At 36.3% G+C, this 20,055-nt stretch overlaps 1 protein-coding gene across 13 annotated transcripts in view; it reads left to right on the top strand.

The window, feature by feature from the left end:
- Positions 1–313: 313 nt before the first annotated feature.
- LOC101340588 (ankyrin repeat domain-containing protein 26) overlaps positions 314–20,055 on the top strand; it is a 120,345-nt gene continuing 100,603 nt past the window's right edge. For 8 of the 13 annotated variants that reach the window (XM_023740570.1, XM_023740572.1, XM_023740571.1 and 5 more), the window contains exons 1-7: positions 316–760; positions 4,866–4,980; positions 5,895–6,068; positions 11,268–11,374; positions 15,387–15,457; positions 17,752–17,808; positions 19,427–19,460. In XM_023740570.1, the coding sequence (XP_023596338.1) occupies positions 510–760; positions 4,866–4,980; positions 5,895–6,068; positions 11,268–11,374; positions 15,387–15,457; positions 17,752–17,808; positions 19,427–19,460 (809 nt within the window). In that variant the 5' untranslated portion in view covers positions 316–509. Of the gene's footprint in view, positions 761–1,408; positions 1,469–4,865; positions 4,981–5,894; positions 6,069–11,267; positions 11,375–13,047; positions 13,186–15,386; positions 15,458–17,751; positions 17,809–19,426; positions 19,461–20,055 lie in introns of those variants that run through there. The other 5 variants (XM_023740577.1, XM_023740580.1, XM_023740582.1 and 2 more) reach the window with 4 other exon arrangements.

Below are 20,055 nucleotides of genomic sequence, written 5' to 3' on the forward strand. Positions count from 1 at the left end.
CAGAGGGATGTGGAAGAGAAACTGAGGAACAAGATTTAGAGAGTTTGTTAGGGGAGTTTTCTGGGGACGAGGTCTTCAGAATCCTAAATTTCCACGCCACTGTAGCCCCAGTCTTATGCAAAGGCTGCTTTTCCACAGGCGCGAGTCTTCCTCTCAGAGGTCTCTCCGAATACGCAAGCATACCCCATCCACTGTAACAGACACCGACCAGGACCTTGACCAGATCTGAGACGCTTGATTTTGCGCACGCGCACTGGGCATCTTTGGCTGCCGGGCCCCTAAGCGCATGCGTATGAATGCCGCCCTCTGAGGTGCGCACGCGCAGTTGTGTTTACCGGCATTGCTTGGCTACAGCTATTCTGGGCTGCAAGATTCGAAACCGCAGAGGTTTCCTGTTGGGATGTTGTGGCGAGATCGGGTTGGGCTATCTCTAGCGCGGCTGTTGGGCTCAGTTGGCGACAGAAAGCCGAGGGTGAGGTGAAGTGCCTTTGAAACTTGTCGCCTCTGGGATGAAGAAGATTTTTGGCTTCGGGAGTAAGAAGGGCGAGTCGCCCTTGGGCTCGTCCACCAGCCCGAGGAGGGACAGCGCGGGCGTCGGGCGTGAGAACAGTAAAAGCGTCAACTCACAGCCCGGGTACCACATCCGGGACAAAGATCTCGGGAAGATCCACAAAGCTGCCAGCGTGGGTAACGTAGCGAAGGTGCAGCAGATTCTTTTGCTCGGGAAAAATGGCTTGAATGATAGAGACAAGACGAACAGGTAGGGACTGCGTGGCAGGCTGGCGATGGGGCCGGCGGGAGGAGGCAGGGCGTTCTGTCACCCCAGGGTGCTCGGCTTCGAGAGGCGCCTGGTGGCGCAGTGGTTAAGCGCACGGCTGCTAAGGGAAGCCACCAGCTGCTCCGCGGGAGACAGATATGGCAGTCCGCTTCCTAAAGATTTACAGCCTTGGAAACCCCATGGGGCAGTTCTCCTTGGCTTTATGGTTGCTGAGTCGGAATTCTACTCTAAGGCAGTGGGTTTTTGGTAAGGCTCCTTAGCACCTAGGGCGTGGAAACTACGTGGGGTCTAGCGCCCAGTCGGTCTTTACGAGCAGCAAAAGCAAAAAACTTTAGCTGGTTTGCGATGCACTCATAATACCCGTCATAGAGCACTTTGACTTTTAAAGTGATTTAACTGAATGTTAATAATAAAGGAAAGAAATAAGATTTAGTATATACAAATATATTTTATTTTTAATGTACACATTTAAAACCATAAGGCTATACATTATAGAAAGTGCATAATGAGAGAAGGAGCTCCCATAATATATCAATTTATGAGCTAAAAAATCTTTGGATAATCCAATTTCCATTTTATGTCATTATCTACCTGTGTAGGTGTGTACTTTACCGAGGGACCTTAGAATGAAACTCCGAAGTAGGACGATGGTTCATGTTCTTGAATAAGAAGACTCGTTTTTCTCAAAATGTGAGCCTTCTATATCAATTTTACATAAACCAAATAAAAATATCAAGGTTTCAAAAAATTTGAGTTACATATGGTGTCTGTCTTTTACTGTTGTGATGCTAAGTTTTTGTAAAGAGGTAAACAAAGACTGGCCCTTTTACATATCAAATGTGCTATAAATTTTCACAAATTGTTTACTAACATCCAAATAGACACATAAATGAATGGAACAGAATAGAAAACCCAGAAACAAATACATGTAAGAATTTAGAACTTAGTACTGAGGACATTTCATATTAGTAGGGAAAAGATGAATTATTCATAAATGGTGGAGAATTGCCTGCTTTTTGGAGAAAACTAGCTATATTATCTCACAAAAATAAGTTCCAGATGGAATATAGATTAAGATTTTTTTAAATGGAAAAATGAGAGAAGTAGCAGAAGACAGATCAATGCCTATTTATACATTTTTATGCTAACAAAGACCATTCCAATGACCTCAAAATAAGTTGTTCTTTTTTTTTTTTAATTAACATTTTATCATGTTTTCGGTGAAAGTTTACACAGAAAATTAATTTCCCATTTGACAATTTCTATACAAATTGTTCACTGACATTAGGTACATTTTTCACAATGAGTCAGCATTCTCTTTAATTGTGTTCTGGTTGTTAAGCTTCCAGTGCTCTTAGTTAAAAGCAAGTACTCTGAGGGTTGATTGAGAAACATAAAAATTAAAACATTAGAAAATAATATTAGCAAGACAGAAGAAGGCATACTAGCAAAATATTTGTAATATGCATTAGATAATAATATATATCTTCATTTTGTAAAGAATTCTTTCAAATCCACAAGAAGAAAACTAAACTCTAATTTGAAATTAGACAAAGTAGTTTTTGCAGATCTACAAGTGACCAGCTGACATAGGAAAAAATATTTAGTGTCCCTGGTAAAAGAAGAAATTAAAGACAAATGAAATACCATTTTCTACCGACAAAGCTTGTGAGCATGAGGTGTAATGACAGTTTACACTGCTGGAAGTTTAAGTTGCTTATGACTTTTCAAATAGGCTATTTGGTGATAAGCATCACATCTTAAAAATGTATATACACTTTTAGCCATCAATTCCATTTATATTAAAATATCTTCAGAAAATAAATAGAGAAATGTACTATACACTTTGTTTTTCGAAGCACTGCTTAAGATAGCAATATATTACGGAGAACCCCTATAATAGATTTTATAAATAAATTGCAGTGTACCTGTAGGATGGAGTATTATGCGTCCATTAAAGGTGGCATAGATACAGATGTATGTTGACATACAAAAATGTATTTTGGTAGATCACTAAATGAGAACAAAATCAGTTTGATTATACATACACACTGACTATGATCTTATGTTAGCCAGAAGTATGTGTAAAAAAAACCCTAACCTGTTGCCACTGAGTTGATTCCGACTCATGGCTACCATCTATGACACAGTAGAACTGCCCCATAGTGTTTCCAAGGAGTGGCTGGTGGATTAGAACTGCCGACCTTTTGGTTAGCAGCCAAGCTCTTAACCATTGCGTCACCAGGGCTCCAAAGTATGTATCAGATGTGATAAAAGTTATTATTTCCAGGTGTTTGTATTAAAAGTGAGTTTTTCTTATCTGTGATTTCTACAATGAACATACTTGTATAAAAATTCTAGTAGAAGCTTAATAATAATGAAATCATCCTTGGAAACTAGGAATATGAATCTTGCACCAACCAAAAAAACGAAATCTGTTGGGGTTGAGTCAATTCCGACTCATAGCGACCATATAGGACAGAGTAGAGCTGCTCCATAGAGTTTCCAGGGAGCACCTGGTGGATTCAAACTGCTGACCTTTTGAGTAGCAGCTGTAGCTCTATAATTTCTCGCTTCCTATCAGTTTTTTTTGAGGCTTGGTATCCTCTGCCAATGTTTAGCTTCTTCAGAAGGGAATCTTTTTATTACAATGTGATTATATATATTAATATGCATGTATTGTATACATATATTTTTACTATATAAGGGCATGTATTGTAGATTAATCGTTTTATTACTCTGGGTACTAAAGTACATATCCACATAGGAACATAATGATATAAAATGATAATTGTATTTTATCAGTTTTCTTTAAAAATATTAAACCCCCCAACTGAATTTATCCGTTCTTTCAGTCATCCTTGCATCCATTTATTCATCAAACAACCTGAACACCTATTAGCAGACATATTTTACTATCTCTCAGGTCCCTTTCATCCTTAAAACTGACATGTTTACCTGCTCGGTCTGAGCAAGTTGAGAAATTTAAAACCCAACTATTAGGACTTAATGTCAATTGAAGCTTTTCTTCCCTTCTTTCAAACAAAAGCATTTCTGAAGGTAGGAAATTATAAAAGATAACTTTTAACTGCCTTTGAAAATTTACAATAGTATTAAATACTAATATTAATCATTGGAAATATCTGCTTTACATACATTCTGTAAATCTAAATATTGAATAAAATGAGCCATACCTATTCATTTGATTCTTGAGTTTCCTTTGGCTGAGTTAAAGTGTCTTGAAAATCAAAGTAAGAGTTACTTTATCTTTTTAATTTCTTTTTTTTTTTTTATTTCAGCCCTCTTTTCCCATACTGCTTTTAAGAAGAATTTATTTAAATGCCCATCATATGACTAGAACTGCAATAGACCTATTGTATACACCCTATTTCACTTAATGTAAGGCATCATGGATTGTAAGATGTCTTATTTTATGTATCAATAAGGAATTTTAAAAAATACTGCCAATTATAGTTGTAAGATCAGTTATCAGTTGCATTCCAGTGTCAAAGTTGTTAAAATATGAGAAAATGACCATCTTAGAATAATTGAAATACAGTATTATCTCTAATTCTTGATATATATCTGCAAAATAGAAACAATTGTCATTTTACTCGACTGAAGTGTTGTCTTTGTTTAGTACGTAGTAGTAATAAAAAAATATTATTAGTTAACAATTACTGAGCTGCTATTTGTGCTATGAATTGTTCTAACACTTTGCATAGGTTCTTATTTACGCATCACATGGTGTTCTGTGAGATAGCTACTATTTTAATCCTCATTTTATTGGTGAGGATATTGAGGAGCAGGCTAAATGATAGCTAATAAGTGACAGAATTAAAGTAGGATTTAAACCTAACTTGGGCCAAATCCAGAGGTTATGCTCATTCTTTTAAATAGGCTGCCCTTTAATTAATGTTGTGAGTAATTAGAGCTAACAAATATTTAACTTTATTCAGAAGAAAATCAAGTACTTATTTTGAAGTTATAGGAATAACATGGGGTTTAATGTTCGCCATTACATGAATAATTGTATATTCTGAGATAGTGAACTGTACTTTTCTAAAATGTCTTCTTACTTTCCTAGGACTGCTCTACATTTGGCCTGTGCCAATGGCCATCCAGAAGTGGTAACTCTCCTAGTAGAGAGAAAATGCCAGCTTAACGTCTGTGATAGCGAAAACAGGACCGCTCTGATTAAGGTAAAGTAGTAGCTAGCTATTTCAGTATGAAATGGATTTCATTTAAATACTTACAATGAAATGAATTTGTCTCATTTAAATATAACTAATTAGTAAAATGTTTGAAATGTTTACTTTTAAAAAATTAATTGTAAATTTATTACGATAAAATACATATAAAATTTGCGGTTTTTGAGTGTACGTTTCAGTGGCATTAATTACATTCACAATGCTGTGTAACCATTACCATCTTTTTTTTAAACCATTGCCATTATCTATATCCAAAACTATTTGATCACCCCAAACAGAAACTCTGTACCCATTAGGCAATATCTCCCCTTTCCCTTTCCCCTAGCCCCTTGTAAACGCTAATCTACTTTCTGTCTCTATGAATTTGCCTTTTCTAGATATTTCATATAAATGAGATCATACATTATTTGTCCTTTTGTGTCTGACTTATTTCACATAGCAAAATGTTTTCAAGGTTCATCCATGTTTCAGAACTTTATTTCACTTTATGGCTGAGTAATATCCCATTGTATGGCTATACACTTTATCTATTCGTCTGTTGATAGTCACTTGGGTGGTTTCTACCTTTCAGCTATTGTGAGTAATGCTGTAATGAACACTGGTGTACAAGTATCTGTTTGAGTCCCTGCTTTCAAGTCTTTTGGGTATATATACATACCTAAGAGTGGAATATCTGGGTCATGTGTAGTTCTTTATGTTTAATTGTTTGAGGAATTGTCAAACTTTTCCAACAGCAGTTGCACCATTTTACATTCCCACCAGTAATGCACAAGGGTTCCAGTTTCTCCACATTCTTGCTAATACTTGTTATTTTCTTTTTAATAATAGGTATTCTAGTGGCTGCGTGAAATGTTTACTTCTAATTCCTAGAATTTATGCCCTATTTCTCCTTACAATACTGACAGGCCGTACAGTGCCAGGAAGAGGAATGTGCAACTATTCTGCTAGAACATGGTGCTGACCCAAATCTTATGGATGTCAATGGCAACACTGCTCTCCACTATGCTGCCTGTGGTCAGAATATATCAATAGCAGCAAAACTGCTTTCACACAATGCAAATATTGAAGCAAGAAACAAGGTACCAATTAAACAACTTTATTTACAAAATATTTGAAATATGATTTTTTAATATTGATGTAAGTAGGGTCAGTTTTATATATTCGGAAGCTCAAGCATTCTCTCAATATTTTAAATAACTTAATTGTTTACGATTTCACTTAAAATGATACTTCTAAAAGAAACATTGGAGGGTACAGCTGTCTTTTATGCATTTATGGCAAATATTTGTGAAAACACTGAATTTAATCATTAAAGATAAAGCTTTTTCAGATATCTCTTTCTACTCCAAGTTTTTTGTTTTGTTTTTTTTCCTAATTAGTGTAAAACAATATAGGAAAACAATTTACTTTGGAAATAGGCTTATTAAAAATTAAACAAAATACAAGCACTTTATAATAAATACAGTTTATGCTGCTGCTAATGTATTCCTATTTTATAAAAAACGTGATTTCATATAAAAGTGATTTATGTCAGTGGCCAAGGCTTAAAAGGGAAAAAAGAAAATAAAAAGGACAGAGCAATCAGAAATACGCAGGCCAATTTTGAAATTTGATAATTGAGGGAAAATACCAAGAGATTTTTTTTTTCCCCATTTTATGTTTAGACAAGTGTCTTAGTTGTCTAGTGCTGCTATAACAGAAATACCACAAGTAGATGACTTTAACAAACAAGTTTATTCTTTCACAGTTTAGGAGTCTAGAAGTCCAAATTCAGGGTGTCAGCTCCAGGGGAAGGCTTTCTCTCTCTGTCGCCTCTGGGGAAGGTCCTTGTCATCAGTCTTTCTTGGTTGAGGAGCTTCTCAACACAGGGACCTTAGGTCCAAAAGACATGCTATTCTCCTGGCTCTTGTTTCTTGGTAGTATGAGGTCTCAGTGTCTCTCTGCTCACTTCTCTCTCTTATATCACAAAAGAGATTGGTTTAAGACACAACCTAATCTTGTAGATTGAGTCCTGCCTCATTAACATCATAGAAGTAGGATTTACAACACATAGGATAATCACATCAGATGACAGAATGGGGGACAGTCACATAATACTGAGAATTATGGCCTAGCAAAGTTGACACATACTTGTGGGGGACACAATTCAATCCATGACAGCAAGGTACTCTTCAGTTTGGGGGATAATAATTCTCAGTTTGGGAAAGAGTAAGTTTTAAACTTGTCTAGAGATCAATTTAAGGAAGACTTTGAGGGAACCAGATTGGCAGTGACCAGTGGTGATTAAGTGAGAAATAAGAGGGAAGAACAGATAATTAACTGCAATATATCCTATTCTGAAAAAAAACAGCCACTTAGATAAAAGTCTAAACTTTTTATTCTTAAATCTAGAATATCTTGATGGGAAGGTGGGAGGTAAGGAGCTTATGAATAATGAAATCCAGTTGCAGCTTGAGTTTTCTAGTCCTGTTGGACCTCTACTCAGCAAAATAAAATAAAATTCTCAAGAAGTGACTCTGTATCTCTTTTTTTGGCCAGATCCCTGAATGATAAAGGGATTTGGATGAGAGATAAGACTGAAGTGATTGTCTGCTGCACTAATTCTCAACTAGATTTATGCATCACAGTTGCCTGGAGAAGTTTAAAAATATTTTCAAGCCTGGGTTCTACCCCTGAAGATTTTGATTCAGTACATGTAAATTTCAGTAAATACTTCCTAGAGATTCTGATACAACTCCTGCTTAAGAACCACTTAATAGAAGAGTGTAATATATAAACTCCCAGATGTCAAAAGCTTAAGAAGGCCCTGGAAGAGTTGGCGTTAATAGGAGCTACTTCCTTCAATTCTCTCCTTTCCAACAGTATTAGCCTGACTTACTGTAAAATCTAGGTGGGAGTAATAGTAGTGTCAGAACCTAACTTCAGGGAGCATAATGATCAGGATCAGCCCAAAGCTGAGTCCCATGAGGTGAAGATCAGGCATACCTCCACCCTCCAACCTTTTTACCAATTCTGACACCAGGTGCCCCTCCCGCGGCACTCTCTACTCTTCTGGGTTCAATAATCCATTGCAAGGGACACACAGAACTCACAGACCATACTTTACCGTTAAGTGGTTTATTAAGGAAGTAACAAGGTACAACTTGGGATCAGGATCAACAGGCTACAACTCAGTCAGGATCAGAAAGCATGTAGGTAACAGTCTCTCTTCTTCAGGGTAGGATAACTTTCTGCTTCTCTCGGCCATAGAGGCCTCTTTCCTGTACCCTGAGGACAGGCTTCTCGTGGTCCTGCAATTTGTCACCACTGGCTCTGCCACAGGGCCCCACCCGGGCCTGTCGCTGTCTTCAGTGTTAGAGCTGTTGACTTGTGTTGCAGCTTTGTTAGAAGGTTCCTTGTCTCCTCTCTCTCTGTCTCTGCTTCTCTCTTGTTTCTTCTGCTTCTTCCTGTGGCTTCTTTCTGTTTTAAAAACCTCTGTCGGGTTGGCTGCATATATATACAACTCCTTGTCAATTTCAAGGCGAAGCCTCTCCCCGCAGAGGGCCACAAACTGACTAATCCCCCCTTGGAAGGCTGTAGTCACCTCATTTGCATAGTTCATGGACTAATCCCTAAAAAGTGCATACCAGTCACAGGCTGCAGCCCAGGACAAGATGAAAAGTAACAAACCACAAGTTGTTTACAGTTTACCCAGGAAATGTTGGTAAACCTGGGCAAATGTAACAAATCCTCCCTGGTAGAAACCTAGGAACTAGGGCAAAGGTTAATTCCTCAGAGTTGGGGGGGAAAAATCTCTCAAGCTGTTTTTCCAGAGAACTAAGGCAAAAGGCCACATAAAGGAACTCATTTCTCTTTTTTTTTACCTTAATGGTTGGGAAGTTAAAACGAATAATATCGGCAATATCTACTGGCTTATAGAATCACATCTTTTCCCTTCTGATCATTCAGTCATACTTTAGAAATTTGCTTATTGATAATCTTTTAATAAGAGACTGACCCTTTAAGGATTTCTCATCTCTTTGTTATCATTCAGGTCAACAAATGTTTATTACAAGCAGGGTTTTCTGTATTGGAATAGTAGCAGATTGTGAACTTTTTTTTTTTAAGTTGAAGCAGTGTTGTAGAATATCTCAGTGTGTCTGCTAAATTCATAGAGCCCTGGAATAATCAGGATGGCATTTTTAAACATTTAAAACCATGAAGTTAGTAAGAAGTAATACAGAGGGGAATTATTTTAATAATTTAGTTTTAGCAGTCCTATGAATTAATTATCCATTTGATTAACAGTTTGGGAGAGTCAAATACAAATAAGCTGTAAATTAGTTAAGTGTTGGAAGCATTCTTGAAGTGGGTTTATGAATCTTAATAACAATTTTTATTACATGTTGGGGCCCGACTTTTCGGTAAAACATCAATAAAGAAAGATTTTACATATAAATATTTGCTTTATGTACAACCATTTGGAAACACACCCACAGCAAAGATAAAAACACAAAGATACAAAGACTAAATGTGGCTGATAGGTGATTTCCCTCCATAAATTAAGCCAACATTTAAGATTTAGGAGACTTACATAGAAATCTGGAGACTGCTCCTTAATACAAGGTATGTGTTCTCCAGTTTGCTACTGTTCCACCTAGATACTTACTCAGATCACCTACCCCACCTTCGTAAATATTCAAGTTTACAAATCCTGTTTTATAGGCTGTTTTGATAAAGACATTAAAGTTTTCAAGAAAGCTTATATTAACTTATAGTATATAGCTCATATTTTATATTAATCCCTTAGAAATGGGATTTAATTTTTCAAGTTAGAATTTAGAAGTTGGTTTTCAAAAGATGTTTTCTTTATATTTGCTATTAATAATTGTATTCTCATTGGAATGTCTAAGTGTTACTAGATTAATCATAGTTATAGTTGGATGGGTTATCTGTATTGCAGACAATATCTTTCTCCTTAGCATTGTCCCCTAAAAATGCCAATGATTTAATGGCTTTTATTATGATAAAAATAATCTGTATAGATCAGTATTGGAATTTTTATTGGTTAGCCATTGTATTTTAAATTCTGATGTATATTTTGCCTAAAATAAAAAAAAAGAAATGTGAAGTAGCAACTAAAATGGAAAGCAGAATAAAAATGAATTTAAAAAGAAAGAAGAAAATGATGCATTAGGGCCTAGAAATTTATTATAATGGAAGACAGAAAGTTTGCACTGAGCTTTCTAACAGCTAAGATAAAAATCTTTCATCTTGTAGTAGGAGAAAACCGAGGGAACACTTAGTAATAAGCAGTCTGAGTTCATTAGGAGCCTATCTCTTGATTCAGAGCCCATTTCCTTAGTGACCCCATTTGGAGCAGCAGTGCTTGACACTGGCATCTGGGATCCTGACGCTATAGACAGAAGAGAATCAAACGAGTTTGTATAACATGTAGGCTCTCAAAACTATATCCCTGAAACTCTTATTCCTCAAATGTTAGTAAGTGCATCACAAAAAGTATTGTCAAATATGTATTAAGCAAAGTTAAACAGATATCTTTAGTGCCAAGCTTACCAAACCTACATGACCATGGACTCTCTTATGGCGGCACTGTACTTACCTTCTGGTGAAATAGTATTCTTTAGAATATAGTCTAAGATACACTGCTCTAGAGATAACCATTTAGATCACTAATTCAATAACAATACTTAAAACATTTACTACTACAGTAAAACCTGTGGAAGCCGGAACCCGTGTAAGGTGGAAACCTGTCAGAGAAGGAAAACTCAAATATTCTCCACTAATAGAGAGTGATAGAAAAGTGGTGACTGCACCCTGTCAAAGGTGGGAACTTGCGAGACCTAGAAAAACAAGGCAGTCCCGTTGAGTTCTGGCTCTCACAGGTTTCCCTGTATATTCGAGGGTTTGGGGATAAAGAGGTAAAAGATACAATCTCTGCTTTCAAGAAGTTCTTGCTTTAGGTAGGGAAAAATAAAATAATTTCAACATACCATGATAAATGCTGTGATAGACGCACAGATTCTTGGCACCAGTAAATGTTCGAAGCGAGTTTTGGAATGTGAATTTGGAGTTAATCTGGTAAAGCGGTAGAGGGGAGGGGGTGCTTCAAAGACAAGGAACAGCACATGGGAAACCACAGGAGGTGAGAGGAAGGGGCTACTTTTTATTATCTTTCCACATTATGTGCTTTAGTTTATAGCATCTTTTTTAAGGTTTTAAAAAAGTAGAGAAATATATAATTTTGTAAATCATAAATTGTTTTTTCTGTTTTACAGAATGACCTCACACCACTTTTACTTGCTGTAAGTGAAAACAAACAGCAGATGGTGGAGTTTTTAGTAAAGAAAGAAGCAAATATACATGCAGTTGATAAGGCAAAAAGGTACAGTAGTTTTTTTTTTGTTCGTTTGTTTTTCTTTTTTAAATCTTAGTGTTGTTCTAGAGGGTAACAATCATCAAGTCAGAAAAATTAAGTTGTCAGAAGAGGATTAATTTATAATTGTTTGCATATAGTGAAAATATCAACACAAATCACCAGTTCGGTAGAAAAGCAATTATTCTGTTGTGAAGAACAGGATATAGTAGGACTCATATTCCTTTATAATACTGATTTTTTTTTTTTGTTATATGATGTTATAGTAGCTAAAAGAGTTTCATATTTTATTAGATTTCTAAAGTACAGACTCTAAATTTTAGTTTACTTTATGATGCAATATTGAACTTCTTAACCTTTATGTAGTATTTTTTTAACCTCTACTCCTTATATACTTTTCCGTAAAAGTTGCTATATTAAACATAAATAGGAGTTGAGTATCATTTTGTCTTTTGGATGACTGCTTTAAATTGCTTACTTTGACTGATATTGATGTTAGTTTATTCATTTGTGGCTATTACTATTACCAGAAACTATGGGCTTGACAGTTATCTTTTTCCATTTCTAGTATATTTTGATGTTTTTATTTTTAATTGGTATGAGCAGAGGGAAGGAAGATAACATTTAATGAAGACAAGTTGTAGGTGGGTGATGAAAAGAGATGTGCTTTAGATTCATACAAGTCTGGCTTAATTCCTGGCTTTCCCATTTGCTAGATGTGTGACCTTGGAAACATTACTTAATATCACCAAATATGTTTCCTGTTCTGAAAAGGAGGTTAATAATATATCCTTCAAAGGTAATTGGGTGTCACGGCCTCATCTACCCTGAGACCGGAAGAACTAGATGGTGCCCAGTTACCACCATAGACCATTCTGCTTGAGGCCACTGTAGATGGACCCTGATAAAATGGGAGTAAAATGCAGCACAGAACTCAGATTCCTAGAAAGTCCAGACTTACTGGACCAGTTGTGACTGGAGGACTCCTTGAGACTATAGCCTTGAGATACTCTAAACCTTGAACCAGAACTACCCACTGAGGTCACCTTTTAATGAAATAACAGATTGGCACACAAAATAAAGGATATTACTCATGAGTACAGGGCTCCAGTAAAAAAAAACATTGATATGATACCAGAAGATCAACAATCACTCTGTAGCAAAGATGAAAAGATAACGGGAGCAGGGAAACTAGAACCCGCAATTAAAGAGAATGTTGATACACTGTGAAAAATGTAACTAATGTCACTGAATAATTTGTGTAGAAGTTGTCCAATGGGAACCTAATTTGCTATGTAAACTTTCGCTTATCTGACCCCTAGCTGTTTTTGAATTACAGTGTTATATCAGAGTAGGGAAGAGATCATTAAAATCTTCACCTACTTCGGATAAGTGACCTCAGCATAGTTTCTTGTCCACCGAAGGGTTTTAAATTAGCAACTTTTACTGTTAGTACACCAGTGGGAGGAGGCTTCCTTTTTGTCCCTTCCTTTTAGCCTTGGAGGTAAATTAGAAAGATAACACACGAGCACCCGAGGCGCCCAAGATGCTTATGTCTCTTAGTACTTGTAAATCGCCAATTCTACATAGACAGGCAAGATATTAGCTTGATAAAATATATCCGATTAGCTGTGTAAATAACTGAAGTTCCTAAGGATGAAGTTAACTCTCTGTTATTTTAGAACAGCTCTCATGCTTGCTGTAAATCATGACTCAGCAAATGTAGTCAGGCTTCTGCTTCAGCAAGGTATTGATGTCTTTTCTCAAGATGTCTATGGATGGACGGCAGAAGAATATGCTTTTGTTAGTGGTTTTAATATGTAAGTGTTTACAATAAAATGGTAAATAAATAAAACAGTGAGGTTTAAAGTTATAACTATTACTTCTTACACAACAGATGATGTAGAGTCATAATTTGGTTCAGCTAGTCTTGGAATGGCAATGAATTATTCCCTATGAGTTATTCCTCATCATCAGCCAGAAACCAAGCAAAAAGCAAAGTCCAGTGTAAGGCTAGGATAGTTAGAAGTAGCAGTTGATGTGAGGTTCTCAATGAGAAGAAGTCGGGGTAAAGACTTTTGAGACCTTTAACCTTAGGAATCCTAACATTATCGATTGCATTCCAGGTATAACCCCTGTGCATGTGGTACAAAAGGATCACATCTTTGATTTTTCTCATGAATTATTTGATTATTGAAGTGTCTGCTTTTGCAGAAGATCCTGTATTTCCCCTGGGGACTATCTTCTGCACCCTCCCCATTGAATTTTCCAAGAACTTCAGGGGTTTGCTAAGTCCAAAGCAGACAATCCCTTTTCACGAGTCAGATGGAGTTGGTGACGGGACAACAACATTTTGTTGTTTCTGTTGCTTGTCTGGTTGTAGCATTGCTATTGAAAACTGTCCCTGCAGTCTAGTCATGATTGACCTTTGCTTACAATGATGCCCTTGCTGATCTAGATCCTTTACAGTCTTCAGTGGTAACCCACACTTAGCTGTCCAAGTTACGATTTTTTTTTTTTTTTTTTCAGTTCACATATGTTTATATATTCAGCCGTTGTTCCCAAAGCACCAGCACCCTGCTCTGGCAGCGGGGCCTACTAGCTTTTGCCATACACATAGTGAGCAAACTGACCCTTTACCCCACACTTAAAACCTTTTCTGGGGCCCACATTTTAGGCCGGACCTTCATGGTGAATGACTTTTTGAGGCCCTTGTTTGTCTTTTTGCCAGCAGTTGTTAGTAGAGCCCATTCTAAGCTATCAGAGGTTTAAATAATGTTGCAGGAAAAGATCAGAGTTTCCTTTCTTCTTTGCTACCAGATCTGTATCCCCAGGACCCTCTGTATCCTATGGAATGCCTTGCCTTTTCTCAGTAGGAAAGGTCTCACATTGTCTTTCTTCAGAGTAGTGGGTACCAGCTTGCCTTAGATTTGATAATTAAGATTGGCCCCTCCAGTGATCTATCCCCTACTAATGAAAATCTCCCAAGTTACTTATATTACCACCTCTAGTTTTCAGAGGCTGGCATAATTCTTAAATTCTGACTCACAAGGCAGCCATTCAGTAGAATTCTCAGAATCTAAATTAGGTTAGTTGGACTTGGAAGAGCTAAGTCTCACTCATGATTTATTGATATTCATGTATGAAAATAGGGTTATGTCTTTCAAGTCATTTGGAGATGAACGTGGAGATCAAGCATCATTCTAATAAAGATCTTCTAGTTCAGAGTTAGAGTAGGTAATGAAAGAATAGTAGTCCAAGCTAGGTCTTGACTTCTCTTAATTTTCTGCCCTTGGTGTAATTAGCTGTGATAATAGTGGACAATCATGTTATCTAATGAGGTAATAAATTTATACTATAAATAAGTTTAGTTACAAATTATGTAGTTGCTGAGATGCCCTGAAAGTATAAAACACAAAGAACAGCTAATAACCAAAATTAAGACTTAATAACATTTTCTGAAAAATGCAACATTTGAATATAGAGCCTATTAAGAAAAAAACACATAAACACATTGGGTTTTATTTGGGTTTCCAGAAGAGTTTCAGCAGTGAATTTCAAGAACAAATTATTCCTATTCACTGTTTCTCTGAACATTTTTTTTTTTTTAATAATATCTCATTAAGTCTTCTTAACAACCTTATGAAAGAGGGCAGTAAGTTCTCTGTTTTATAGAACAGGACATTGAGCCTAAGAGCAGTAACATGTGCAGAAACAAAGAGCTGTTTGTTACAGAGCTAGCTCCAGAGCTTCTGAGTTGAGGATACTTTCCATTGTGTCACGCTAACCCCAGTTAATTTACCAAGCTGTACTGCCCTCAATTCAGGACGTCACTTTTTTTTTTCTTCAATTAAGTGCCTCATAAAAAGTTTGTAGAGATTACAGCTTTGAAGTATATGGGATAAAGTTCTGAGTTAGCGCTAATATTGTATGAAGTACTCTAAGATTATTTGATATACTTGGTAAATGTTCCTCACATCAATATTAAAATAGTAATATTTATCTCATTTTTTATACATAGCAATCGCCAACTAATTTCTGAGTATAAAGAAGAAAAGAGACCTAAAAATTCTTCTCAAAATAACAATCCAGGTAAGACTTCTGGTAATGGCATTATTCTTGGTGCTGCTATCATAGATAAAGTAAGAGTAAGGAAGTTTTGATAATGAATGAGCAATTAAAAAAATTAGTATGTAAATTGCATGTATACATTTTCTTTTAATAGTCTAGAATTTAGAATAATTGAAGAAGTTAATTGTGGGCAATTTATATTCTGAAACAGTATTGTCTCAAATGAAATTCAATTATTTAATCATGGCCCCTGAAACCTCTTATGACATCTTTGTGTTCACTTAACAAATAAACTACAAAGTGTTAGGTACTAAGCATTATTCTAATGTTGTAGAATACAAACATTTTAAAAACACAGGCCCTGCCCTCCTGGTGCTTATTGTTATCGTTGTCACTTTTATTATTTATTCTACTTCATTCAGTGCTTACTATGTGCCAGATGCCCCCCAGGAGTTTATAATTATCATTATTATTTATTTATTATAATATATTTGGTGTTTAATATGTGCCAGACACTTCAGTCTATAGTGAGCAATTAAAGCTTTAAAAAAGTGGGTAGAATTTAAGGTAAGCATACCGAGTGAGTCCAGATTTGCCAGGTGAAGAGGCAGAAGGATGAGGGTTGGCAGAAAGGAACATCTAACAGGAGTACAAACTTGGCAGAAGGAACAGCAGGTGCAGAGGCTAAGATGCGTGAAGTGAACTTTGCAGGATTTATGAGCAGTTTAGTTTTACTGGTACAAAAAGTGTGTTGTGGAAGTGGTTGGAAATAAGGTAAATACATAGCTAAGGCAAGCTAATGAAAGACTGTTTAATACCGTAGAAAGGACTCGATCTTATCCTTTAGTACATTGAAGTTTATCAGTTAGAATGCCTTTGACTGCAAATAATAGATGACCTAACTAGCAGTGGCTTACACAGTAGGAACCAGAGAGTTGTTTCGGTGGCTCAGGATTGTCATTAAGATCCAGGGGTTTTCCTTCTTTGAGCTGTTCTGCTGTCAGTGTTTTCGTTCATAGTCGGCTCCAAAAATTATGTTCTTGCATGACAATATCCAAAGGCTGGAAGAACTGCTTTTCTTGACATGTTTCTTTTAAATAGGGAGTAAACTCAGAAACTTGCATCAGACTTCCCGTAACATTTTATTTGCTGAGTTTACATCACATACTCATTCCTAAGCCAGGCGCTAGTAAAGGAAATCTATTTACTCTGATTTGCTTAGAATAATAATTTCTCTTTTTGGAGCTGTGGAGGGGCCACCTTCTTTGAGTACTGGGAATGATCCATGTCTAATCAGAAGTGTGGTTCTCCAGCAAGAAAGAAGAGTATGGAATAACTCTTGGGTAGGGAGCCAGCACTGTTTGCTGCAGGGATTCGTGGAAGAGTTTAGAGCAGCAGAGTAACAAAATGAGATTTGAGCACTATGGTTATGGTAGCAAGCAGGAATTAGCAAGCTTTTTCTGTAAAGGACCAGGTAGTCAATATTTTAGGCTTTGCGGTCTCTGTCATATCTACTCAGCTTTGTCGTAGTAGTGCGAAAACAGTCATAGAAGATAAGTGAACAAATAGACATGATTGTGTTCCAATAACACTTTATTTACAAAACCAGACGGCAGACTGAATTTGCCCCGTCGGTTACAGTTTGCTGACCCCTCACATAAAATATACATTGAAGGAAACCAAGTCAAGAGACTGGTAGACAAAGGAGGCGTTTGCGGTAGTCAAAACCACAGCTTCCTCAGCACCAGTCCTTGGACTAGTATCAGTCCATTATGAAGTTTTCACACATCTGTATGAAATGAGTAAAGTTTGGATGCTCAGTTTACTCGTTTTAAAACACTGGTCTTTTTCTTGGCATTTTGTCTTCCTCATTTGTTTTCCTTAAAATCTTTTCGTTTAGAAAATAATAATGGTTTTTTTTTTTTCTTTTTGACTTACTCTGTCAACAACTGCCTTTAATAGGTAAACCATATTTTTAGTTTTATAAGAAATTAAGAAAAATATTAGAAACCAAAGGAACTCTATAATCAGTAGTACATTATTCTATATGATGGTTGTATGTGTCTTTCTACAATTATTCCAGTTACCTGAATGATATATAATTATTATAAAAAGGAATTAAACTGTGCTTAGTTGGAGGACATTGACTGTGTAACTGTTCCATTTTCTTTATAGGAACTTTCATACTATAAAGCATATTAATAATTAGCAGGATTCTCTATTTTCATTTTGGTTAAAATAGGGTTGTTGCTTATTTCACATTATTTTGTGTCAGCATTGTTTCCTTTATTCCTTTTATGCCTTTTTTCAAATAGATATAGAAATACAGGAATCTCCAAGGCAAATATCAAGAAGAACAGAGTCAAGGAAAGGTATTCTATGAAATAATCTTCTGATTGTAACCACATAGAATATTAGCACATCAACCCAAATAATAAAAACTTCATTTAATGTAGTTGTGTCAGAGGTTCCAAAAACTACCCCCAGGGTCAGTTATTCACCAGGGGGACTCACAGAGCATAGAATATAATTGTATTCATGGTTGTGCTTAATTACAGTGAAAGACTACAAAGCAAAAGAAGCAAAGGGAAAAGGCACATGGGTGAAGTCTGGAGGAAACCAGCCACAAGCTTCCAGGAATCCTCTTGTGGAGTTATACAAGACATGCTTAATTTCTCCAGCATCAAATTATGAGAACTCACGGGCAGTGTTGTTTACCAATACCAGACTCTAAATAGAGACTCGGTGCCCGAGGTTCTTTGTGGGGACTGGCCATGTAGGGACCCTTTGCCTAGCACGTACCAAAATTCCAGACTCCCACAAGGAAAGCAGGTGTTCATTGTACAAACAATTTGGGCACAGTGAACTATTATTATCTATTTGGGAGTGGTGGGAACCCTCCTCAAATCCAAGTTCCCAAATACCAGCCAAAGGCCAACCTGGCAAGCAAGCCTTTCCCAGAATAGCAATCTCAGGCCTGCTGTATGTTTTCCTTTCTGCACAGCAGTTATAGCCCAGACTTAAATTTTGATGCTGTCTTAAAATTTTATTTCAGTAGCAAATAATACGATGCTATAATCTAACATGGTAATGTTTCAGTTGTATCATCCATATTAAGTGGCAATGTTGGTTACTTTTTTAACTTTTGGTAAATATTTGACAGGTATTTGTAGATAAATTGCTATGACCATATTATATTAGGTAATTATAATCTATCCTATTTATCTGACTAATCTTTCAGTGAAATTCTTAGATAAAATAAGCATAATGATTTATGATTTAAAATGAGACTAATTATATGGATGGTCCAGACTTGATTTATATTATGCTAAATACATTTATATATATAAAACAAGATAAGGCATTCAGTCATTTTTATCTTTCTTAAATATTCAATTAAAATTACTTTAATTTTGGGAATGATAATCATGTTTTGTTACTTCGATCTCTGTCTTCAATTTTCAAGGTGACTAAGTCTTGCTGTATTATATGGTAATAGTAGGATCATTTTCCTGATACTAGGATGTTTCATGGTAAATTGAACAATCTTGACTGAAGAGCTGGAGAAGCTGTGTTATGTATGTCACAACAAATTAAGGATACTCTCTTTTAACTGCCACTAGTAGCAGAATCTAGAAAAATCATACTATTTAAGTTTGATGCTATCAGTTTAGGTTACTCATTCTGCTAATGATACCATTTTTTGTCAGTCTGATAGGGTTAAGATTATGATACTTGTAAATAGCATTTGACTTGTAGGTATAAAATTTTGATAAATCATATTCTCCTTTGCCTGTATTTGATAAATACAAAGGAGAGGAAGAGTTCTTAATGCGTCAGTTGACTACCAATAGTATAATTACTGTTTAGTATAGTCTCCAGATGTGGTCCCAAAGGAATACTTTATCAAAGCATCAGAATCTTATACTTTTAATACTCTGTATTTTTCAATTGTTGATTTAAAATGAATTTTACTTTTTTTTTTAATAGTGGATGAAAGTTCCGACGAGGACTCTTCAAGCAGGTAGGATTTTTTTTTTTATCGTACTTCAGGTGAAGGTTTACAGGACACATAGTTTCTCATTAAACAGTAGTACACATATTGCTTTATAACATTGGTTAACAATCCCACGACGTGTCAACCCTCTCCCTTCTCGACCCTTTTTTTGGTGAAAATATACATAGCCAAAGATACACCATTTCAAAAATTTCTACACGCACAGTTCAGTGACATCGACTACGCTCTTCCAGTTGTGCTGCTATTCTCACTTTCAATGAAGGTTTACAGAACAAAATCATTTCTCATTAGATGGTACACATGTTGCCCTGACAGTGGTTAACAACCTCACTACACATCAACACTGTCCTTACTCAACCTTGGGTTCCCTGTCACCAGCTTTCCTGTCCCCTTCTGCCTTCTACCCCTTGTCCCTGGACTGCTGTGCCTCATTAGTCCCATTTGGTTTTATGGGGCTGTCCACTCCCTGGCTGAATGGTGAACCTCAGAAGTGACTTCACCACTGAGCTAAAAGGGAGTCTGGGGGCCATACTCTCGCGGTTTCTCCAGTCTCCTTTAGGCCAGTAAATCTGGTCTTTTTGTTTTTTTTGTGAGTTAGAAT

The sequence above is a fragment of the Trichechus manatus genome, unplaced genomic scaffold (genome assembly GCF_000243295.1).
Source record: "Trichechus manatus latirostris isolate Lorelei unplaced genomic scaffold, TriManLat1.0 scaffold00160, whole genome shotgun sequence".
Taxonomy (NCBI): Eukaryota; Metazoa; Chordata; class Mammalia; order Sirenia; family Trichechidae; genus Trichechus; species Trichechus manatus.